Source organism: Engraulis encrasicolus, chromosome 12 (genome assembly GCF_034702125.1).
Source record: "Engraulis encrasicolus isolate BLACKSEA-1 chromosome 12, IST_EnEncr_1.0, whole genome shotgun sequence".
Taxonomy (NCBI): domain Eukaryota; kingdom Metazoa; phylum Chordata; class Actinopteri; order Clupeiformes; family Engraulidae; genus Engraulis; species Engraulis encrasicolus.
The window spans coordinates 21,229,406-21,254,840 of NC_085868.1; the positions used below are offsets into that span (position 1 = coordinate 21,229,406).

General features: G+C 45.4%; 3 protein-coding genes across 3 annotated transcripts in view; 1 reads left to right on the plus strand and 2 right to left on the minus strand.

Annotated features, from left to right (window-relative positions):
• Positions 1–3,005: 3,005 nt before the first annotated feature.
• mstna (myostatin a) lies at positions 3,006–5,229 on the minus strand. The gene is made up of 3 exons (XM_063211738.1): positions 4,756–5,229; positions 4,013–4,383; positions 3,006–3,736 (listed from the first exon to the last, which is right to left on the minus strand). The coding sequence occupies exons 1-3, from the start codon at positions 5,114–5,116 to the stop codon at positions 3,356–3,358; spliced, it is 1,113 nt and encodes a 370-aa protein (XP_063067808.1). The 5' UTR covers positions 5,117–5,229; the 3' UTR covers positions 3,006–3,355.
• A 1,066-nt stretch (positions 5,230–6,295) lies between these two features.
• Positions 6,296–6,610, plus strand: LOC134459485 (small membrane A-kinase anchor protein-like). The gene has a single exon (XM_063211852.1). The coding sequence runs from the start codon at positions 6,296–6,298 to the stop codon at positions 6,608–6,610; it is 315 nt and encodes a 104-aa protein (XP_063067922.1).
• A 9,270-nt stretch (positions 6,611–15,880) lies between these two features.
• ftcd (formimidoyltransferase cyclodeaminase) overlaps positions 15,881–25,435 on the minus strand; it is a 16,852-nt gene continuing 7,297 nt past the window's right edge. Inside the window, exons 9-14 of the mRNA XM_063211740.1 lie at positions 24,593–24,722; positions 23,777–23,938; positions 22,508–22,551; positions 19,053–19,191; positions 17,879–17,974; positions 15,881–16,032 (exon numbers count right to left, since the gene is read on the minus strand). Coding sequence (XP_063067810.1) covers positions 15,949–16,032; positions 17,879–17,974; positions 19,053–19,191; positions 22,508–22,551; positions 23,777–23,938; positions 24,593–24,722 — 655 coding nt within the window. The 3' untranslated portion in view covers positions 15,881–15,948. The remainder of the gene's footprint in view (positions 16,033–17,878; positions 17,975–19,052; positions 19,192–22,507; positions 22,552–23,776; positions 23,939–24,592; positions 24,723–25,435) is intronic.

Consider the following 25,435-nt stretch of genomic DNA (forward strand, 5'->3'; position numbering starts at 1 on the left):
AAGCGATTAGGGCGTCAGACTTGCAGCTCAAAGGTTGCTGGTTCGACTCCTGACCCGCCAGGTTGGTGGGGGGAGTAATTAACAGGTGCTCTCCTCCCCATCCTCCTCCATGGCTGAGGTACCCTGAGCAAGGTGCCATCCCACCGCACTGCTCCCTTTTGAGCGCCATTGGGGGCTGCCCCCTTGCGCGGGTGAGGCATAAATGCAATTTCATAGTGTGCAGTGAACACTTGTGTGCTATGGAGTGCTGTGTCACAATGACAATGGGAGTTGAAGTTTCCCAATCAGGCTTTCACTTTCACTTCAACAACTTTTGGGGTACTGTTCTTCATTCACCATACCGATTGCAAATGAGAGATGACATTAGGATTACGCTTTTGCCAGATATTGAAATACACCTCTATCATCTATCACCTCTATCCTTCATCATGAGGCCACAAGCAGGTTAGGGAGCAAGGGAGGACAGTAGTAAGGATATTAGAAAGACCCCACCGCTTATCATCCAAGATTGCACATCAGTGCAATGCTGTGGCAAGAACGTCATGTGTCTCCCACCACAGTGTTCACTCCAGAGCATGAAGGAGATACCAGGAGACATGTGGGGTACACGCCAATATGCGAACTCCGTCCTCGCTCTGTGCTTGTGCCCTTGCGTTTGCTGATGCCCGGCCTCTGGAGAAAACAATTAAGTTTCCCCTCTGTCAGCCTAGCCACAACAATTTTTGGGGGACTGTTCTTCATCCACCATCCAGTTTGCAAATGAGAAAATTACATTAGAATTGAGCATTTGCTAGATATTGAAATGCAATGCTGTTGTCGGTGACGTCATCACAAGGCCACGAGGAGGCAACTTAGCAAGGGAGGACGGAAGTTGGAATTCACCCATGGAAGGGGCCACAGGAGGGTTACAAGCCAACAGTGGGATTGTCACCTCTTTTGTGCAAGCAGGTACATGCACTGTCAGCTCCCTGTAAAATGAGCTTCATCAGGTTAGTGATGTAGGCTACATATTTTGCTTCTCAAATGGTTATGAACAGACTCCATGAGGGGGCATGAAGGTCCAATATACACACATGGGGCACAATGGTGTGGAACATGATTGGCATGTGCCAGAGAAGATTAAGATTGGCAAATCGACCATTGGCGCCCTGTGCTTTTCACCAGGGCTGCCGCTAGACATAAGCAGAGTACACAGAGTGCTTAGGGCACCAACCAGTGTTTGGGGCACCAACCACTATGCCCCCAAAATTGGGGCCTCTTAAATTTAGATAATAAAAAAAATATTGAATTACATTACAAACATATACTTGTGAAAAGTTCATAAACACCGCACACTGGATACTGTTCTTTTTTGCCTTTTTATTTTTTGTAGCAAACTTCGCTACAAAAAAATAAAGAGAAAAAAAGAACAGTATCCAGTGTGTGGTGTTTATGAACTTTTCGTATTGATCACCTTTTCCTGCCTTACACCTGCACCTGGACAGCTGAAGTGTTGTGCACAAGGACTTTCTTGCACTTTAAACCTATGCTTGTATTTATTAGTTTATATATTATTATTATTGTTATTATTATTATTTAATTATGAGGATGGGCTCCTGATCAGTTACGCTTAGGGTCTCCAAAACCTTAGCAGTGACCCTGCTTTTCACAGGAGAGCCTGTTCAAACAGAGCAGATGTGACTTCTATGAGTCTGGAGAGTCCATGGAGAATGTTAGCTACCTGCAACGTCATCCGTGAAACACAGGGTGGAAATGGTGAATATGCTAAACTTAATGTTTTGTGTACTTTTGGCTCTGCCCCTGGGTACTTAAAATGTGGCATGATCTTGTGTTTTCCAGGCGAAATGACCCACCGCCCCTCCCCATTAATATCTGTAAGCCATTAGTAAACCACTATTGGTTCTCAATTTGTGTGATAGGTATACACTTAATAATTGCATTTTGACTTCAACCTATACAGAAAATCACTGAACCCTACAAAATTGTGGTACATTCACGCTCATCTTTTACCCCCTCAGATCTCTTTAAGCTGACTGTGCATGTTCACTGTGCAAGTCATTGCCTTAATATTTTCTTAAACAACACCATTTCTGAAGACTTGGTTGTCTTTGGCTGCTGGAAGGGAACAGTCTTGCTCCTTTAACAGTTGGAATCATGATGTTCGCCAATGTTCCAAGTTCAGTGTACAACTATGTTCTCTCCCTGCCCTCTGAGCGCTCATTCTGCATTGCGAAATATATTTTCGAGAAGTGACGAGTCATTACAATCGAGTCTTACAATTTTTGAGCTGAAGTTCAGACGCACTTGTTGACCTTGAAAAGACTCGCTCTCTATCTCGAGGCAATCACGTCATTCAGAGCAGACCATGAGCCCTGCACGAAAACAAAAGGTTAGGGCTAACAAATGTCAAGTGTCTTTCCAGATTAGGGAGCGCACGAAAAGGTAAGGGTTTCATTACGCTAAATTCTCGCAAGATGTTTAGATTTTCATTCATCCATGTCATGGTACCAAAAATAGCTAAATTGTAAGCAACTGGACTTCCTGTCACGAAAAGTTCTACGCAGTTGTTTTCTGCCTCCTGTCTGTCCGTGTCCGATTCGCGTTACGGTCGCCTTTGAAGTTGCCCGGAGACGTTGATGTTGTGAGATTACTGTCACTTTTTGGAGACGTATCCAAATGGGAAACATCTGTTGTTGCACATGTCCGCGTGTCCTCGGAGAGAGGTCCCCTGGCCTACAGAGGACGTGGCCTGACAAGAGCACGACATGAGCACAAAACAACCCAGAGGGACCGCGGCCAGGTCCGCGTCGTTTGAATCAAAGCGCACCGACCTTGTTTACGCGTCCGCATGGTGAGAGCGGCACCAGACATTGCATGTTGTTTTGGGGTTATCGGGGGAGACGAGGCACTTTGGGGCACGGCACTTGCACAGAGGCCTACTTATTCAACTCCTTGTACACAGCAAACTAGGTCGGCCAGATGTCACAGTAGGAGACTCGGGAGAAGGGAAAGGAGGTCATTTGTGTTCGTCTCGATTATTCACATATCTGCATGCTGTTTATAATATCAAAAATGTTGCCCTTTAATTAAAGTGACAATAAACATTCCTTCCTGCCAAATGAAGTAATAATTATTACATGTTGTAGGCCTAGATAGATCATTTTACGCATACATTTCTGTAACATAATGTGATAGGTTGAGTACTGTCTTCTTAAGAGTTGGGTTGATGAAGAAGAGAGTGTGTGGTTTTTTTTATGTATTATACATTTGCATCTTTCAATATAATGTCAGTTACTTGACATTTGGTCAGTCAAAGTCATTTTCCTCCATTAGGACACAGTCACCAGATAGGGGTTTAGGAGCAGCCGCATACGTCCACCACCATTGAAGGGATCTTTCCGTAGATAATCTGCTCCATTCGATTGAAGTAGAGCATGTTGATCGGTGACATCTTAGTGGGCGTGCAACAGGGACCGGCGGTGCCCCGCGGGCTAGCCTTGTTCACCAGGTGCGTGTGCGGGTATTTCTGCAGGTGCATGTATTCGCACTCCCCGGAGCAATAGTTGGCTTTGTACCGCTTCGGGGCGATAATCCAGTCCCAGCCAAAGTCTTCAAAGTCCACTGTGAGAGGGTAGCGGCAGCAACGGGACTCTGGGGAGTGCTCGTCACAGTCGAGACCCGTATCCCGTTTGGAGCGCTTCGGCGTCTCCGTTATTTTAACCTCCATGAAAGGCTTCTGGAAATACAGAAATTAAAAACAGGATGACGAGATCTATGAGACGGGGATGTGCGCACCTTGTCTCTGTGCCTTTCACAAAACTACTTCAAAGAGTTATGCACGCACCCTTGCAAGAAATAATTGCGCACGTATCATTGATCCCATCATGGAATATTTACGCACACCGTCTTTAAATAATTACAGATTTACGCACAAAATCTCTGAAAGAAAGCATTAAACACACACATTTGTCCTTCATGGTATTAGTTCTAGAGACATAAATGGGCGTCTTACCAGTCCTTCGGATCCAGATTCTGCAGAGGTAACGGCTAGGTCCTCTCCGTTGGAATCAAACGCCTTGATTTCGATACCCATATTAGTGTCTGGCTGCTTGAGCCACGAGATGAGCAGCTGGTTCATTTCGATGCTTTGCCAGGAGCTGGTCTCAGCATCTACCTCGATTTTCAGAGACCTGATGATCGTCCTTGTGCTGCCCTCAGACGGGGGTTTCAGGCGCGATATCTGTAGGAAGACCGTGCCGGCTTCCGCAGTAGGTCGGAGGTATATCCACAACTGAGCCTTTAATATGTTGTTGGTCAGTATCTTTGGGCTGAGGGAGAATAAACAGCATCTGGGCAGCCCGTTTATTTGGACGATTGATTGAGCTGTGAAACCGAGTAAGAATAAATCAACTGATTGTCCAGAGAGACAACACAATATTAGGATAAAAAGTAAAAACAGCAAAAATAATACAAAAAAATGTAGCCTAGGTTCTGACAAGGGGTAGCATATGCACCCGCACACTGCCTTATAATTATGACTGGAGGATGGAAGATCTTTTACGCACATCCATATTTCCCCCTCACTTTTACGCACGTACGCTGCGCCAGTACAAACTACAAATAACGGCCAGTGTATACTTGCATCTCGTTGCTTTCTTCGTGCAATTAGTGCCCAGTGTATGTACAAAAGCAAATAAACAACAAATCCCATGCAATCTGTAAGTGATGGATATATACCCAGTGCGTAAAACTTACGCTCGGTGGCCATGGTGATGATGGTTTCAGTTGTGGCGAGTTCCCCATCGTCGGCTGTGGCAACCTCCTTATCCTCGAGCTGCAGGTCGTACTGGCTCAAGAGCTCCTGTAAAGGTGGCGCTTTGGGCAGGAGCTGCTTGATCATGTCCCGGCTGATGTTCGGAGCCTGCTCCAGGCGGAGGATGCTCAAGATCTGGGACTTGATGGTGTGCAGCCGCATCAGCTTGCTCTGGTGCCTGAATTCGCATGTGGAGCACTGCTCGGGGTCCTCCTCTGTCGTCACAGGCTGAGGTGTGGTGGAATTGCCCAAACAGGTCGCTCCAAGCGCGCATAAGAAACTCAGGTACACGAGCAAGGGCATTGTGGCTATAGTACTATATTACTTCGGCAGGTTAGAAGTGGGTTTGTGTGGGTGCCTGTGTGTGTGTGATGGTTGTGGTGGTTCCCTCACCCCCGGTTCGCCTGCGACAGCTAGGAAAAGAAGGGAGTGTTGCACAACGAACAAATTTATACCACTACTTCCTTGATATGTCGTCAAATCATATGATTGGCCGAAATAATATCAGATGTATCAAAATATGTGACCTAACAAACATAGCCGAATAAGGCATCAAAGTAAAGGATATTCTTTCATTGTCGTATTTTTTACAATAGCTCTGAAAATATATAATTCATAATAATACTTTTCCCTATTGGAAATTGTGACCGCAAAGTTTTTAACTCATCCTTTATGGAACTTTCCCTTTGAATGTCAATAATTGTCATGGTCATGAATTATTGCTATGTTGATATTGTAAATAGGCTAGTATTATTTAACCTATAGTCAAATATTTTGTCGTATTATGTGATATATAACATGTACTGCTTCATATGGAAGAAGAAATATATGAAAGAAAACAAAACAAAACAAAACAAAACATTGCCTGCCAGTGTTTGCTTTGCACTTCACCCAGTGGAGTGGTGCCATCCTACCGATAGAGGGTGCTACTATTCTACAGAATTCGTGCCATGATTTGGAGTGGAGGTGTTCAGAGTAGTGTGTTACTCGTGCAGAGTTTAGTTTAGAAACTGAGATTGGCTTTTTGATATTCTCACACCAGCAGTGCGTCCTTCAGTCGCAGTTCGGAGTCTGTGCTGTATATTTGAGAACAAAAGGAGCTGGTGAGTAAATGCAACGTAGTCATGCATTGCTAGTTTGAGTAATGGGACACAAAGGAACTACGCTATAGAAAGGCAAAATAGTATTTAATCCTAAATACTACTACAAAAACAACCCAGCGGCCCAGGATTGACGAATGAAGAGGAGCCTAGCAATTACGCATGCGCGTAAAGGTGTATTTTTATGTGCCCGTTATATTCTTGTCTGTAGTGACCGGTTGAAGTGCAATTTCATATCACCTGGGGCTAATCGCAAGACCAGAGCCACTGCATGCTGTTTTCCTGTTGGACACATCATTGGACCGAACCTGGTGCCCCTGGACTCGACCAAAGTTTACATCAAACTTACCATTTCTTAAATGGATCATTAAATAATCCCACCATGGGGTGCTGTAAATCAAAGCACGGACAACTGTCTGTGGTGGACTACTGCTGTGAACAAGACACGAACGAGGCTGTGGTTGCTTTGGTGGACCCCGTAGTGGACGAGAGCACTGCCTTGTTGGAGTGGCGTGAATACGAGAGCGGATTACCTCAGGTAACGGAAGAAGAAGCGCTTTCTTCTCCTCCCGTCGGTAACCTGGCGCTGATGGATTTTGCCCAGAGGATGGCCGAGGAGATCATGGCCATGGCCATGCAGCAGTGGAAAGAGCTGGACAGGCGGTTTGGGGACATTCCTTACATTGACACAGACTAGCCTAACCTACACGGATTTGATATTTTGCTGTCTGTTTAAAAAAGGTTGTAACCGACAAACAACAGTCAAAATCTCATTGACATTGACAGCAGTTTTGGTCGCTTACCATCAAACAAAAAAGACCTGGAGAGGCGGGCAGAGAGACTTTGACTAACACCTGATGATGTTGGTAGCCTACTTCATCACCAATTGATATTTGGCTTGTCTTTTGATTAACCTTTTGTTATGATGTTATTACACTGGTTTTGAGGCCCATCTCAACCAAAAATGGATGGATGGATGATGATATTCATACGTATGTATGCCATAGTAGAAATGTAATTTAATCTATTTTCTTATCAATTTCATTTAATTTCTCAATCATTGGCACTTTGTTTTATGACTGTTTCCCCTGTTCTGCTCTCTCTCTCTCTCTCTCTCTCTCTCTCTCTCTCTCTCTCTCTCTCTCTCTCTCTCTCTCTCTCTCTCTCTCTCTCTCTCTCTCTCTCTCTCTCTCTGCGTGCGTGTGTGCGCGTACATGTGCATGTGTGTGGACTGTCAGAGTGAGTGCGCCCCCATTCCCGTAGCCTGCTGCCCTCGTCCTGTTGTTTGTCTTGTAAATACAGTCCAAGTTCAAAGGCGGGTGCCGGTGGCGGTGCATTCCTCCCCCTGAGCTGCGCTCCAGTTTGCTTCTCAGTAGCCTAATTGCTGAACTATGGCCACAGCGCTGTCTCTTTTGTTGCAGTTGGTCACTGTGCTGTCTTGGTTGGCTTGGACCTTTTTTTTTTTTTTTTTTTTTTAATAGGCTATTTATAAGAGGCATTTTCCTTTATTAGATAGGACAGTATGATGGTGACAGGAAGCAAGTGGGAGAAAGGTGGGTAAGGATCGGGAAATGACCTCTGGCTGGAATCTAACCCGGGTCCCCGGCGTAACAGTTCAGTGCCCCACCGTTTGCGCCACGGCAGGGCCAGCCTGGTCATTTTTTAACATTACCCAGTTATCAAGTGTGCTGGCCATCTTGTAACCCACTTAAGGGGGGGGGGGCACAGAGCAGTGAGTTTGCTCTTGTTGTCCTGTCTTTTGACTAAACAGTCGAAGAATACAGGCTTTTGGTGTATGTAAGGTTTTTTGTTTTACTCTGGGATGTCCTGAGGGTCACCTCACAGACAGAAATATACAGAGTGAACATACTCTTGCAACGCGGGGTACAGTGGAATAACTGTTGTGTAAGCTATGAACAGCATACTGGTGTTGTAATTACATCAGAAAGAGTACTTTTACTTTATACACCTCTGGTCGGAGACATAAGTGCGTGGTCAAATGGAAATTTGGGAGTTTATGGAAATGGTATGGACACCTGGTTGCAATAAGTTAACCACTTGAATAATAAAAAGCGAGTTCTGCTTTGTGTCATTTCATAGAGTAAAGACAATGATGACCACACACACACACACACACTCACACACCCATGAACTCCCTTTTTAATCCATTGTATTGAAGTGTAACATTTCAGGCCACTACAAGCCTTCCTTCAGACATCACTCATGGTTTGTTCTCAAGGGGGCGAAACAATGATATTCATAACATGGATAACTTGTCCTGGGTGAATGATGATGTTCACAGACAGTGACAAACCATGACAAACTGAGGCCTATTACATCTTGTAGCCCCATAATGCACGCCGTACCATCTGAGGCACACTGTATTTATTTATTTTTTTATTTCTCCTTTATTTTACTAGGGTAAAAACACACTGTAATAGTCATTGAAAGGTTAATAACCATAGTACTACACTAGTACTACGACATAATATAGGGGCCCATAAGTAATGCACTTACGACTCAGTCATTGCCATTCTTGTAACAACACATTTATAACGCTGTGCATTCACAGGGTAAAGTGAAGTTCAAAGAAAGACTAATGATTGTGACTGTTTACCTGTCTGCCAGAAAGGTGTATGCCATATTATACCATACAGTTAGTCAGAGTAAAGAGCTCTTGTAATGACCTATGCGATGTCAAGATTCTCTCATCTGTCTTTCTAAGGTGTGTGTGTGCGTGCGTGTGTGTGTGTGTGTGTGTGTGTGCGCGGTCACCTGACAGGGTTGTTTACATGCACAGGGTCACAACTCTCTCTGAGGCGCCACCCATCAATCATTGTCCTCGTTGCCATGGGGACGTCTCGGTTTCCAGTCAGGACAGACATTCACTGTCCGTACAACAGGTGTCACATATAAAATCCAAATGAGTGATTTTTTAACCAAGCAAACTGTATGTTGGATTATTCTTTGCAGAAACGTTGCCCAGTGTGAGAGAAATCCAGGAATAAACTGGGACCTAAAAACAGGCAAAGGCATTTTTTACAGCTCCCTCTAAATATTTGGGCCACTCTCTAAAAAAAATACAAAAAACCCAACCGAGATCATGGTCATTGTAATGGGAGCAGGCATTTGTTTACATTTAAAAAAAAACATCTTGATTTATTCCCAATAACATCCAAAAGGCAACATCAGTAGACAACTAGCAAATAGCGATACCTTTTGGGATAACATTTGGAGTAGACCGATGTTAAGAAAGTTTTTAATGTAAACAAAGTCTGCCCCCACTATAGAATAGCTCAGATCTCGGAAAGGGCTGAGTCGAAAAATGCAGCATCGCCGGGTACTGACAAGTCAAGGGTAGCGTGGGCAATACAACAGCATATTGAAAATTGACAGAAGTTATCCGTTTAGAAAATGAGGACTCCAGGCTCTTCCATTAGATGATTTACCTCTTAACTTCACCTGGTTTACTCCTGACTCTGCTTCTTAGTATAGGCCCCTGTTCACCATATCTTGCCCTCTCCCCTCGTGTTTACTAATCAAGGTGGCGCCGGCCTGTGTGGACATGACAATACGGTGTGGACAGTGAAAGCACTGTAGCACAAATGCCACCTCAAGGTCCCCTGAATGTCACACCTGAGGACACTATTACTGTCATGTCGCTTTGGCCAGGTCACAAACTTCATGTTTCGTAAACAATGCTGGTTTCAACTTTTGTGGCGTTAAGGTGGCTCATGTAATGTTTTGGGGATATTGAAGCATATGTTTTATAACTGATTTTCTTAACATACAGAAAACGTTTTTTAGAAGAAAGTGTGTGTGCTCACGACATACATGGGGACGTGGTGACTCTATCCCTCTTAACCCCCCCATTGCAATGGCCCTGGGCTTTACCAGATTAACTGATAGACCAGGCTTAGTTAACCTACAGGAAGCGGTAAACCTGCTAGTAGACACTCTGCACAGGCAGAGTTAAGAAAATGAGGACTCTGGGCTCTTCTATTAGATGGGTACCACTACCTCAAGATTTAACTTAACCTGGTTCAGGCCCACTACTGAACCAACCTCAGATTCCTGGAGCACATTCCAATATGCGCACTCCCATCCTCCACTTGTGCTTGTGGCCTCACGTTTTGCTGATGCCCCACCTCTGTGGAGAAACAATAAAGATTCCCCGGTGTCAGCCCAGCTACAACAACTTTTGGGTGACTGTTTTTCATTCACCATCCCAATTGCAAATGAGAAAATTACATTAGAACTATGCTTTTGCAAGATATTGAATTAATTTTCTGTCATCAGTGACGTCCTCACGAGTTCACAAGCAGGCAAGTGAGCAAGGGAGGACTGAAGTCTGCATATTGGAATCCACCCCAGGTAAAAGTTTTTCTATTTCCTCTTCCTGCACCTGCATCACTACTCACTGCTGCCACCATGTGGAACTATCTCTCAAGTGCTGCGAAAATCAACACTCAACTAGATGTACAAGTCGAACAACTAAACTGCCTCCTAAGGATTAAGGCCACAGAAAAGGATGGAGGTGATGGGAGGGGTGTAGTTTGGCTTTCACCCTGGGATCTTCCCAATATGCGGACACCCGTCCTCCCTTGCTCCCTAACCTGCTTGTGGCCTCATGATGATGTCACTGATGACATAAATGTATTTCAATATCTCGCAAAAACACCATTCTAATGTAATTTTCTCATTTGCAATCGGGATGTGAACAAAGAATATTCCCACAAACGTTGTTGTGGCTAAGCCGATAGCAGGGAAACTTTTTTGTTTTCTCCACTGGGTGGGGCGCAGCGAACGCAAGGCCACAAGCACAAGCTGAGGAGTCAGTGTGTGGGAGTCTGCATTATTGGAATGTACCCCCTGCGTTCTGAGGTCTTTACATTGTGATGTGTATTTGCAAAGGAAGATACAGCTTGGGTACCTTCTACTGTTTGTCTTCAAAATTCTGCCATCCGATGTAAAAGAATACAAACGTACTAAAATGATATTTCCCATCAACAATATTTATTGAGATTTAAAGGCAACACATGGCACATTCTAACAAGAACAAAATTGGTTTGGTGGTGGCTTGCACAAAATGTGCACTACCGCCATCTACAGCTCTAAGGGAACTCCTTTTATTCTCAACCTCAAGTCTCCAAAGGTCTCCTAACCGAAGGTCTCCTAAAGGGGCCTTCACCTGACATCACATGCATCCCCGGAAAAGTACGAGCTTGATGTATCTTACTCTACCAGACAATTCTTTGGCATGATCTCTACCAGTGACCTCCCCTCCCACGGCCACGCCCATGCCCATGACCCCGCCCGTGGCCATGGCGACCGTGGTCACCGTGACGACCATGGCGACCCCCCTCCCCATCACTACCACTGCCACCCCCACCCCCGCTGTGGCGCCTGTGCCTGCCGTGACGCCGACCCCCCTCCCCGTCACTACCACTGCCGCCACTGTCACCACGGCCACCGCTGTGGTCTCGCCTGTCACCACGCCCATCGCTGTGGTCTCGCCTGTCACCACGCCCATCGCTGTGGTCACGCCTGTCACCTCGCCCACCGCTGTGGTCACGCCTGTCACCTCGACCACCGCTGTGGTCACGCCTGTCACCTCGGCCACCGCTGTGGTCTCGCCCGTGCCTTCGCTCACGATGATGATCATCGTCATCACTACCGCTGTGTCTTCGTTCACGACGATGGTGATCATCATGGTCGCCGCTGTGTCTTCGTTCACGGCGATGTTTGTCATCATCACGCTCACCACTGTGTCTACGCTCGCGGCGATGGTGATCGTCGTCGCTATGGTCGCCGCTGTGTCTTCGTTCGCGGCGATCATCGCGGGGGTCATCGTGGGGCCTGTCGCCATGGTCACGGTCTACATGGTCGCGGTCTCCGAAGTGACAGTCGTCACGGGGCCTTCCCTCGTCAGGCTTGGGGCCCCCCATAGCGTCACTCAGGTTCAGGTCAAATCCTGACGGATGGGTCCCACCATCTATCACACAGAGAGAGAGAGAGAGAGACATCATCGTAGACATACAGTACAGTATATAAAATGTCTTAAATAGGCCTACAATACACACGGAGGCATCTGACAACATCATCACAATTGTGTGTGTGTGTGTGTGTGTGTGTGTGTGTGTGTGTGTGTGTGTGTGTGTGTGTGTGTGTGTGTGTGTGTGTGTGTGTGTGAATCTATCAATAATAGTAACAATAATAATAACATAGTATGATACTATAGCATATTCAGAATATAATTGAGCAATACTTAAATACCAATAAATATACAATTATAAAGTATATAACATAAAGTGTATAACCTAACTCATATAATATTGTTGTTTATGGTGTCCTTACCCGAGCTAGAGCTGAACATGTCTGTATCCTAGTGTGGCCTGACCTGTATGGGAGAGGACAGATACATGTATTATGTCAGCCATGCAGAACCAGTCAGATGGGTATGGGGAAGATGGGAATATAATTGCCAGTTATGTCACCTGACATACACACAGTTGAGAACACACCTTTCTCTTGTCTCTGAAATTTCAAACCTGTGTGTCACACTGCTGATGGGCAAAATGAATCCATTAGTTACAATCTGGGGATATATTCCGAATTGCCTTGTTTTATCCATCTACTTCAATCAGGTGATCATTCAACCAGCCAATCACCTGGCAGAATTGCATGGGTAAAGTGAAGTAAAACCAAGTCATTTGGAATATGTGGCACTGGATCGTAACTAATGAATTCATCTTGCCCATCACTGTGCGTCACTGAGAAACTGTACATTTCAGTTTTTTTTCTTTTTACCTGGTATATTTTATCACACACTATTCCTTTTCACATAGTTTTTGCATCAATAAATCATATTTCTTATAAATGCCTTCTATTCTTGAAAACATGTTTTGTATCAATAGCTGCTGTTCAATACCGGATGTTTATGCCTCTGCAAAGTCATTTACATTAGTAAAGATGCTGTTTGCCAATTATTTTTCAATTAATCATTTTCCAATTTAGGTGTCCTGTCTTCTGAAAATCTGCATTATTTTCTGAAACATCTCAGCTAGTTACAAGTTGTAATAAAAGAGTAATTTGGGGTTTAAAGTACTAAAAAAACCATATTAACAAAAAAAAAGGAGGGCAGTAACCCCTTACTGCAGAAGGGCCCGTCAACAGGCCTATTCACTATTTGCTGAAGACACTCAACTACATCATAACAACATTGCTATGGCAATACATAGTGCCTTAAGAAAGAGATTAAGACATAGCCATTACAATTTTGGTGACAGTAAGGTTATACTGTAATATAGGATCTGCGCTAAGGGTTAAATGTGCATAGCCTAACTACAAACTGTATCTATGTCCCAAGTGCAGCAGCGATGAGATGAGTATGGAGTTATACTTACGTATGACAATGTGGCAATGTTGTTGTCTCTCAGAGTGACAGGTGTGTGATGTATGAATTCATCTCAGTTCTCTTCTCTGCTGTTATTATATTGAGGTGGAGTCAGGGACAGATTATGACTTCATGGGCCCCTGGGCCAGACAATAAGGAAGGCCCCTCCTTTCCATGAGCATCGTTGGTTTACAGAAAAAAAAAGAAAAAAAACGGTGTAGGCTAGATGTTGTAGACCCTATATTCAGGCCCGCCGACAGGGGGGACCAACCGGTTTGTTGTCCCGTGCCCAGGGAGATAGGGGGTCCAGAAATTGGGTCCCCATTACATTGCATCTATTTGGTAGGGGGCCCTTTCAGGTGATTTTGGCCTGGGCCCAGCAAAAGCTGTCGGCATGCCTGTCTATATTATTGGGGGTTCTGGGGATTTGTCCCCCAAGAAAATGTGAAAATACAGTTGTTAAAAAGTGCTTAACATTTTTAACGCCCTATGAGAAAGAAACTATAGAGGCCTGAGCTGCAGGGCCCCCTTGGCTCTTGGGCCCTTGGGCCTGGGCCGGATAGGCCTGTTCAGTAACCCATCCTTGGGTGGAGTAGGGGGTGGGGCTGGCCCTGGACTGTACTGGGCAGGGCTCTTATGATAGGACTATTTGGATATGTGTCATTCAGGCATCCACACCCTCATAAACTGGCAATTATTTGTGTGTGTGTGTGTGTGTGTGTGTGTGTGTGTGTGTGTGTGTGTGTGTGTGTGTGTGTGTGTGTGTGTGTGTGTGTGTGTGTGTGTGTGTGTGTGCAATCATCCATGCAAACCCTGAGCATGTGTATGTGCGTGAGAGAGAGATTTGAAGGTGTGTCCATTGTGTGTGTGTGTGTGTGTGTGTGTGTGTGTGTGTGTGTGTGTGTGTGTGTGTGTGTGTGTGTGTGTGTGTGTGTGTGTGTGTGTGTGTGTGTGTGCATGTTTGACACAGGAAGAAACATAAAGATCAAAGTGTGGTGCGTTTCTTTTTATCGCCTGTGTGTGTATGTGTGTGTGTGTGTGTGTGTGCGTGTGTGTGCTCGTCTTATTGACACCTGTTTTTCCAGACGTCTCCACCACAGTCCCCTAACAAGCTTAGAGAGCTAGTAACACACAACACACCCACACACACACACATACACACACACCACACATAGACACACACACATACCCACACACACACAGACACACACCCTGTGTGCAAACACAAACCCTGTGTGCACACAGATACGTATTATGCACACATATACCGCAGTGTTATTCAACTCAGCCACAGTAACCCAACAGTGGCAGGTGTCTGTCAAGCGCCAGAGAAAGGGAAACATCACATAGCACACACACACGCACACACGCACACACGTAAAACCACACACACACACGCACACGCACATGACACACACACACGCACACGCACACGCACACGCACATGACACACACACACGCACACGCACACACAAATACATACAAAACCACACACACACACACACACACATACAAAACCACACACACACACACACACACACACACACACACACATACAAAACCACACACACACACACACACACACACACACACACACAGACAAGGGAAGGGAGACGTCACATAACTGACCACACACACACACACACACACACGGTGGCAAGGAGGAGGAGGAGGGGAAAGGAGACATCACGTAGGCGAGTGTGCTGTAACATGAGTGATGATGTTTAATTGAGCAGTGGAAAAGAGGGCTTGTGGAAGACACACGCTACTGGCCCCGGGGTGAGGCAGGGTGGGGTGGGGTCGACTGGGGCAGAAGGCCGGGGTCAGCGGGTAGAGTTCAGAGGTCACGTCATCTCAGTCGCACGTGCCGAATCAGAGGCCCTGTCACTCTTGTCACCCTGGCCCTGTTGTCCTCATCGCCTCTCGTCGTGTCTCGCTTCTCGTCTCGTCTCGTCGTGTCTCTTGCCTCCCGTTACCTCTTACCGCATGAATAGACCAGGCGCGATGCGATTCAAGCGACAGAGTGCAGCAGCAAGCGATACGAGTGATTGAAGAGACTAGAGTATGTCCGTACAGGCAGAAGGCAAAGCATCCAAACATTCCCATTGGCTGTGGTCACTGACCTCTATACAGTCATTGGCTGTCGCGGCTAGTCGCCGAACCGCGTCATAGAAAGTTGAAAGGATTTCAACTTCAAACTGTCGCTCTCGTTGCGCGAATCGCCTCTAGTCTCCAGAATCGCTTTTGTCGCACAACTCAATACAAAGTCAATTACTTCCGTCGCTCGCCTCACTCATGTTGCACTTGATCTATTTGTGCGGTTAGGCCTGTCCCTCCCCCTCCCTCCTCTTCCCTCTCTTGTCGTCTTCTTCTCCTATCGTCTACTCTCTACGGCCATCCCCTCTTTTTATTCTCTCCGCCTCTCACCTGTCATCCACCTCTCCTCCCCTCTCCTCCTATCACCAGTCCTCCACCTCTCCTCTCCTCTCCTCTCGCCAGTCCTCCACCTCTCCTGTCCTCCTCCTCTCCTCTCCTCTCCTCTCCTTTCCTCTCCTCTCCTCTCCTCTCCTCTCCTCTCCTCTTCTCTCCTCTCCTCTCCTCTCCTCTCCTCTCCTCCTATCACCAGTCCTTCTCCTCCTCTATGGTCGTGCGTCTGCTGCCTCCAGGACTCCCCTGGCGCTCTCCTGGGCCTCCTTCAACAGAGCTGTCGCCCTCGCATGAGTCTGCGGACACACACACACGCACGCACACACGCACGCACGCACACACACACACACGCACACACGTGCGCACATACGCACACACACACACACACACACACACACACACACACACACACACACACACAGTGACAAAGTCATTACATTACCATCAGGGGTCACTCACTTTCATGCAGAGGTCATCAGCACACTGACCACTGACCACTTGACAATGTTGACTACTTGAGTTTCCCCCTGGGGGATGATGACGTTTACCTTGACCTTGACCTCTAGACAAAGGTCAAGAGGTCATGAGGTCAACCAAAGGTCATGAGGTCAACCACTGCTGCTGGTGTGTGTGTGTGTGTGTGTGTGTGTGTGTGTGTGTGTGTGTGTGTGTGTGTGTGTGTGTGTGTGTGTGTGTGTGTGTGTGTGTGAAGACTGATTGTACTCAAATGTCTGCAATATGTTTTTTGCGATGTACAATAATGTGTAAACAAAAAAGGGTTCCACACGCTTCTGTTTTGTCATCTGGTGCATAACGGTAGAGAGACAGGTTCTCTTGAATGAAGAGAAGACACCAGAGCAGCACAGATGAGATGCTTTTCTTGGTCCATTTTTCTAAGTGTTGAATTAACACAGCAGAATGTCTCTTACAGCACGATGTCCAACAGCTTTTACTGGCTGTTCATTACACATGTTCATTTCACTCTCCCGACAGTGTTCGATTAAAAAGGCATGTCCGCATTTGTTTCAACACAGAAAAGGAAAGGAATTCAGCTGCAGTCCTGCAGTCAGCTTTGTAACCATAAGGTGCCTATTTCATCATTATTTTATTGTTTATGTATTGTAATTACAGTATTATTAATTGTAAGCACAGCCGCCTATTTCATAGTCCTTTTAGTGCTTTCTCAGGCACAAACAACACATGTGTACCTGAGAGTCATCATTTTGTCCACTAGATATTAGGGACTGTTCGTTAGTTATTTTCGGGGTCGTCGGAGGATGACCACCTTTGATCGTCAAATTTTGCATGACCCTCCCCTAGTGAGCTTCAAAACTTTGATGACCCTCCCCGTGACGCCGTCAAAAAATGCATGACCCTCCTTAAGAATTTTTAAGACTTAAGAAGTCTTATTCTAACTTATTTTTGACGTTGATTGACCAATGCTGCTTAGCGAAAGGGCCGTTTCTGAGGCTATGTTACATTGAAACATACAACAAACAAGGTAGGCTACTTTGGAATGCTTTTTGTAATAAATGGGCCAAACAGTTTTGGATGACCCTCCCCTAGCGAGCTTAAAAAACTTTGATTACCCTCCCCGCAGCAATGAAAAAAATGATACGACCCTCCCCTATTTTCTTCCGGTGACCCCAAAAATAAATAACGAACGGTCCCTTATAATTTCTAACTTGTACTTGGACAGGCAAATGGGACTACTGCTTTATCATACTGTGAAGAGATCCTAAGGCAGGGGTGGGGTGCCTTTTTCATTCGATGGGCCACTTCAAATTCATCCAAGGGCCGTAAAAGTCTTCCAAGGGCCATACTATGAACACAAACCAGGATTTCCCCCTGCACTTTTAGGCCTACATGTATATTGAAGGCAGACACCTTTAAAACAGACCCCATCTTCTCTAAGTCCCCTGAATATAACTTAATTATATTGCAAATGCATTTTCTAAGATTCCTTTACAAAATATGTCATATTTCATGTGAAGCTGCATAACATTGAAATTAAACCGGGGGCCGGATAAAACAAACGGCCCTCGAGACATAGGTTCCCAATCCCGACCCCTGCAAGGGGACATTTGAGTCCCAGCATAATGTAGTGAAGGGGAAATTTTGAGTTACAGCAAAGTCCCTTACTGTGTTTTTGAAGGCCTCATCTGTGATGTCTTTGAGGTTGATGATGACATTGTAGTAGGCTCCAAACACAGCCGTCTCCAGGGCCTTAGCCGCTACCTAGTCACCATGGAAACAAGAACAACGGGTAAACAAGAACGCTTTAATATATGTATAATGTTTATTATGTCTAACTGTTTAAATCACATTTGAGTTTTTCTTTTACTTCAGACATGTGAAAGTTGTATCTTTTAACTGACATGCTTTGACGGTATAATTTCTGTCTTCATCAGAGGGACAGTGAACAGTGACCCAGTGACTCAGTGAACCTCTGACAAAGAAGGAAGTTATACCGTCGAAACATGTCAGGTAAAAGATAAAACTTTTACTTGTCTGAAGTAAAAGAGAAACTCAAATGTGAAGAACGCTTTTACATTTCAGTAGATATCAAGCAGTAGGTTCATGACATGTTCATGACACAATGATACCCCCCTCACACACACACACATACACACACAATCACACATCATGACAAGAAGAAAAGCTGGCTTGCTCATTTTTTGGCCAAGCGGTCTCATTCATTGCGACTCTTTGCGGTTTCCCACTATGTCAGCAGTGCTAATGGTTCTGATGTTTGCGTTCCTCTGTTTTGGGTTTCTAACATGACCTAGCATGGCGCCCAGTTCTAACCCACGGGTTCTGATGTCTCTCTCCCTCTCAGGTGTGTTTTCCATTTCACCTGTCGCCTTGACAACTGACCCGTTGACCGTCAGCTCAGTTTGACGTCCGGAGTTTTGTCAAGATGGGCTTCTTCATCTACATGAGGTTCCGAAATTAGGTTATGTTTCTTAAAAATACGTAGCCCAAACCCTAACCAGGGGTCCCTAATCTTTTCCAACTTGGGGCCCACTTGAAATTTTCACAGAGGTTCGAGGCCCACCACTAAGCCAATAAACAATAAAACCCAAATAAATCAACAGCAACACAGACAAAATGATGATATTGAGTTTTAGAAAATTATTTGAAGGCCCACGTGGAATACCTTCAGGGCCAGCCAGTGGGCCCCGGCCCACAGTTTGAGAATCACTAACCCCTTGAGGTGCTGCTGTGGTGTGCTGTAATGGCTCCATGGCTCAGCTTGACGGTAGCTCATATCGTCATGACACCAGGTGACATCCTTGCCATCCTTGCCACTCACCTGTGCGTCGGACTTGCAAGCCACGTTGCCATGGGTCACCATCTCCTTGAGGGGGGCCCAGAGCTGGGTGACGCGCTCGGCCAGGGACAAGGGCACCCCCACGGCTTTCTTCAGGCCGTCTTGCATGGCGGCCTCCCTCCTGACAGAGGACGGCATGGGCATAGGGTCAGTTATAGGCAACAGGTATTAACATAGTATTAAGTAAGGGTTAACGTTCGGCGAGAAGGTCACTACCGTGGAATAGCAGCACGACAGAGAGAATCTTTAGACCCCGACGCGGAGTATATATGGATATACTTAAATGATTCACACATGGCGGGGACATTTCTTTAGACCTATTTAATGTTAAGATTGTTGCTGCGCAAAACAAAACAGTGCCGTTGTGGAACACCGCTAGGCAACAGCTAGGTAGCCAGGACAACAGGTGTTGTCTATCACAGCAGCTGATTAGAGTGACAAAAGACCGGACCCCCTGTGGAGTGATATGAAACATTCGCTTTAGCCACTGACTTGTATACAAGCCAGTGGCTTTAGCAGTGAACGTCTTGTTGCCATTGACAGCGGTAGCCAGGACAACGGGTGCTGTATATCACAGCAGCTGATTAGAGTCTTGTTGAAAAGTCGCTTTAGCAGTGAAAAGTCTTGTTGCCATTGACAGCGGTCTGTTATAGACCAACCCGTCCGTTATCGAAAAATAACAGACGTCCGAACGTTGGGGAGCCCCGTTGAAATGAATGGAGCATTCGACAGATGACGTCACAACCATATAATAACATAGTATTAACTTGAACAGGTTACGCCACACTCACAATTCAAATTACTAGTGGTGTCAACAATAATCGATTCGGCAATGCAATGCAATGCGGGGCATGGACAATTCAATTCAATGCTTCAAGATCCAGAATCGATGCGGTACATTTTTTAAATTTCAATTACTTCCATGGAAATTTCAGGAGCAAGTGAATGTTAAATTAAATAAAAGCACTTCAAAGCATTGAAGACTGCAAGACTGATACAGAAAACAGCCAATAAAATGTTGCTCAGTATCTGACTACTTGTATTGCCTCATCATGACTGATGAAACATTTGCTTTGCTTTCAGTAGAAATGTAATGCATTGCAATGCATTGTAGAATTGAATCGAATCTAATCGAATCGCTACCTCCCGAATCGTAATCGTAATCGAATCGAATCGTGAGGGCAGTGCCAATGCACACCACTGCAAATTACATTACATTACACTTAGCTGAAGCTTTTATCCAATGCGACTTACAGTACAGTTATTTACAGTCCCTGGAGCAATGTGGGGTAAGGTGCCTTGCTCATGAGCACTTCAGCCATAGATGGAGGTGTAGAGACAGGTAAGGTTGGGATTCGAACCCCCAACCCTCTGATCTAAAGACGACCTCCAAGCCATGGCTGCCCCAGGTGCCCAGGTGCCAGACATGAAAGGAGCAGTACATTTCTAGTACAACAATGAATGTCGGTTGAAGGTCTGTTGGCCGAAAGCTTGGATAGCTCTAACAAAGATCTAAGGGTGAGGACATTTTGCTTGAAAAAGTACAGGGGTGTAGTGGTAAAAAAGTTAGGTTTGGGTAAACTATGAATTTGGAGCAATTCCAACTAATTTCTGTCAGATGCACAATGCAACTCAAGATGTTCTAAAAATATTATGTGTACAACAGCCATGGGTGCAGCTAGGGGGGGAAATGTGTTACAGATTCTAAGGACCCAAGCACTGACAGCACTTAAAGGAGCCCTTAAGGGGGCCTAAAATATGAATCTTTCATGGGGCCCAAACTTTCTGGTGGCGCCACAGCACCAAAAAGTGCCCATGGCCATGGGTTGGTTTTGGCACACTGTATGTCAAACAAGCCCATCAGGTATAGCCAAGCAGGATGGGAGAGAAAAACACTCTCAGTCACAAACATACACACAACAGGTGCCAATGTAATGCAGGAGAACCAGTTGCATGATTGCAGTGATGTGATTAATGTGTCTATCAAACCAAGAAAATGTAACACAATGTCATGTGACTGAAGTGTACACGCGCATGTGTGTGTGTGTGTGTGTGTGTGTGTGTGTGTGTGTGTGTGTGTGTGTGTGTGTGTGTGTGTGTGTGTGTGTGTGTGTGTGTGTGTGTGTGTGTGCATGTTTCTTAGGTATCTTTGGCATGTTTTTGAACACCTCCCACCTGCATGTGACCTTCATCTATAATTAGCTGTCTACGTTTGCTGCTTTGGGCCTTGTGAACAGGGCCGGATTAAGATGGGCTGGGGCCCCAAGGCTACAGGATGCTGGAAACCCCCCCCACCCCCCGCCAAGCTGCAGACATATCTTGTCTGTGCATTTTTCCGGCCCTGCTTGCGAAGCATAGGCGGCTTGTTACACTTTAAGTAATCAGGAGAATCTGATTCGCTGATGGGGGTGACAGGAGTGTCTGATTGGTCACAGGTGAGACCTATGATCCCGTCTTGTCTTCCATGGCTACCATGGCCGGCCATCAATGGCCAATGGAAACCAGATCGTTTCCCTCGACCCTTCACCCCTCCTGTCGCGACATGCTAACACACTCTCTCTCTCTCTGTCTCTCTCTCTCTCTCTCTCTCTCTCTCTCTCTCTCTCTCCCCCCCTCCCTTCCTCTGTTAGCCTAACCTCAAAACAGTGGATTGTACAGGCCAAATAGAATTGTAAACTGAATGCAATAGTGCCTTTTTGTGCCTTATTTGTGTATGTTTCCCTTGCTACGGATTGCCTATTGTGTTTACTTAGTATATGAAGAGCTCTTTTCCAAAACGCTATATCCACTATTTTTGACTTTTCGCATTTTAATATTGGAATTGACTGTTAAGAAGTCCTATAATCTATGTGTGAATTCTTGCCATTCAAATGTTTTCAGAACATACTTTTTAAACCTCTATAAAATGCATTTTGCAATGCAATTCAACGGAAAGCCCAATACAAAAATGTAAATTTCCCAACATTCTATAAAATGGATATATCTCATTTTGGAAAAGAGCTCTACATATTCTCTATTATACTAACCTTCTATTGTGTCTATGTTACCCTTGTGTGTTATCTGTCATATTTCCCATGTATTACTGTAAAGTTGCACTCATTGTGTAGGATGGTGGACAGAGTAGGTATTGCAACTATGCTGCTCATTGAAACTGCTGTCTACTGCCAAATTTGATCTTTTCATTAATATTTACAAAAACAAATATTTACTTGTATGACTAAGGTACAGTAAGATTTGCAGCTAAAAATGTCTATTTCTGGAAATTCTGGAAATTCTGGAAATGGCAGACCATGGAGAAGATCCCCCTTTTCATGTATGAAAAGAGCAATTTTCCCAGTCATAATGAATACTTTGAATTTGCTTGAATTCTGGAAATAAAATACTAAAACATATTACACAAAGCACCTTTAAGTGGGTTGTTTGTGATGCATTTTTACCTTTTCACTTCCTCTGGGCTACTCTTGGGCAATTTCAACGCTGCCTGAAATGAAAGAAAATGACACAACAAGAAATGACAAAACCAGCACGACAAGGCCTCAAGAAATCATCGTAAGGAACTCAGGACAACATGTCATGAAAGATCCATTGAATTTGTCAGCTTGCAACAGAAGAGCAAGTTACACATGTTATTTAGTCATCTGCATATTTAGTCAATATTATGCATTATCACTTGCAGAAAATATCACACTCTGTCTGACCCTGTAATGGATGAACAATAAAGGAAAGGAAAGAAAAGAAAGAAGAAGACTGAGTGCGACCTATTTTCCTACATTGTATTAACTACTTTAGAGATGCGCCAACAACTTGGGAGAGCGCCGTGTGTGGATAACTACAATGCATTATCACTTCAAGTTCAAATGGCAGTTTCACCAACACCAATGGCATGTCTATCTTACCACACTGGCATGCTTTTAATTGAAGAGACACACCCCTTTCACCTCAGAATTCTTATCAATGTTTTAGGACAACCACTTCAACGACAAAAACTTCAACATTGAAAAATGCTAACTATGTTCTTTTCCACTTGTCATGTCATACCAACTAGTACCAACCGCTTTATTTTTGATAGTGACCTGGGCTAATACAACGATGTAGCACTATGAATCATAGTGTCAGTCACATTACCATTCTACACCACGATTAAATAACACACACACACACACACACACACACACACACACACACACACACACACACACACACACACACACACACACACACACACACACACACACACACACTGGGCCACAGTGACAACACTGATTGAGCCCGGAACAAAAGCATATGAAAGGGCCCCCCACTCAATAAATAGAATGTAATGTGGTCCAAATTCTCGGTTCCCTCTGTCGCTGGGCCTGAGACAACTGACCCGTTTGTCCCTCCACTGTCGACAGCCCTGCGTGCATGCACGTGCACACACACACACACGTCCTTCTTTCATCAGATGCACAATGCAACACAAGATGTTCTTTAAAAAGATATGTAAAACAGCACCAACATGATACCATGGGCTGGTTTTAGTATACTGTTTGTACAAGCCATAACAGCCAAGCAGGATAGGAAAGAAAAAGACTCTGCCTCTCTCTCTCACTCACACACACACACACACACACACACACACACACACACACACACACACACACACACACACACACACACACACACACACACACACACACACACACACACACACACACCACTCCCACCATGTATGAGTTGAAGGCGGAGGAGTCTGCGTCCACCATGTCCAGTAGTTCGTTCATGGCCTGGTGGAAAGGGGGGATCAGGCGCCTCATGATGCCATCCAGGTTCTCAAACTGCCTCTTGCCGTACGTCATCTGCCCCACCATGGCACCCAGAGCTGCCCCCTGGAGGCACAATATGCAGAGAGGTCAAGGTCAAGCATATACACACAGATCAAGGTCATTTGCCCCACCACGACACCCACAATTGCCCCCATAGACACACGATATGCAGGGAGGACAAAGTCAAGCATAGCCTGGCTTTACCAGACCACATTAGTTTCTTTGTAATTCATTTTTGGTCTGGATAATCAATGCCCTGAACTGGAGCACTTGGGTTGAAGGAGTGAGCTCATCTCTGGTTTGAAATGAGCACTGACCATTCGCTGACAGTTGACGTTCATGTTTTTGTAAAGTTTGTGTCTTGTGTGGTGCCCCCTAACTGGCTGTAAATGGTTGGGGCCCCTGGGCACTGTGCTACTGGCCCTTACGGATAAGGACTTTTTTCCCCTGATACTATGTTTCATGTAAGTTTATTTTTTCTTAATGTGTCCTTTTCTTAATGGGCCCTGCCATGGCTCAAGCGGTGGGGCACGGCACTGCTAAACCGGTGACCTGGATTTGATTCCGGCCCGGGTCCTTTGACGACCCTTCTCTGTCTCTCTCTCCGCACGGTCTTCCTGTCTGTCCTGACTGTCCTGTCACAAAAATAAAGGCCCAACAAAGCTTTAAAAAATAAAGTTTTAAAAAAAGAAAAGATGGATTGGGTAATTTGGTTACCATGGCAGCCACAGCCGCAGAGACAGAGCCTCCCCCCGGGGCGGCGGTCCTGGCCCCCACACTCCGCACAAACTGCTGCAGGGGCTGGCACACCAGACGACTGTCCCCTTCACTCCCCTCCACCATGTACCTGACAGGACACACACACACATACAGTGCAAGAGCAATGAGCAAGGCAGCACACAGACGCGCACACACACATGCACACACACACTTACACACGCACGCGTGGCGTGCACACACACAAACACACACACACACACACACACACACACACACACACACACACACACACAAACAAACACACGCACACACACAACAGGCCCGTAGCCAGCCTTGTGGTAGGGGGGGATCTTTTTCCCCCGAAAGTGGACTTCATTTGGCTCCCTATTCCAACGTCCCCAAATACACGAACACACTTCAAATATTTTAATTTAGACATATTTTATACATTATGAGTTTGCTGTGAGTCTGTTGCTGTCCTTAATTGTTTGTCTGTTGCTCCCCATTCTTAACATAAATGGAAATGAATTGCTTCAAACGACTGCTATCTGACAGTTATTTTCATTGTTGGCCCAGTGTAGGGGAGTTCGAGTGGGGGTGGGGGACGGGAGGGGGGGTTCGAACGAACCCCTCGAACCCCGCCTGGCTACGAGCCTGCAACAAGCACACATGCACACACACAGATTCATGAAAAGGCAATATGGCCATCTGTGATCCCGAGGTACAGTAATGAAACAAATGTAGTGCTTTGAATTGTAGTAGGAGTTTTTAATAAAGATTTACGATACAGTGGTACTGTCATGGCCTCTTTAGTCGCATTTTGGAATTAAGTATCAAATC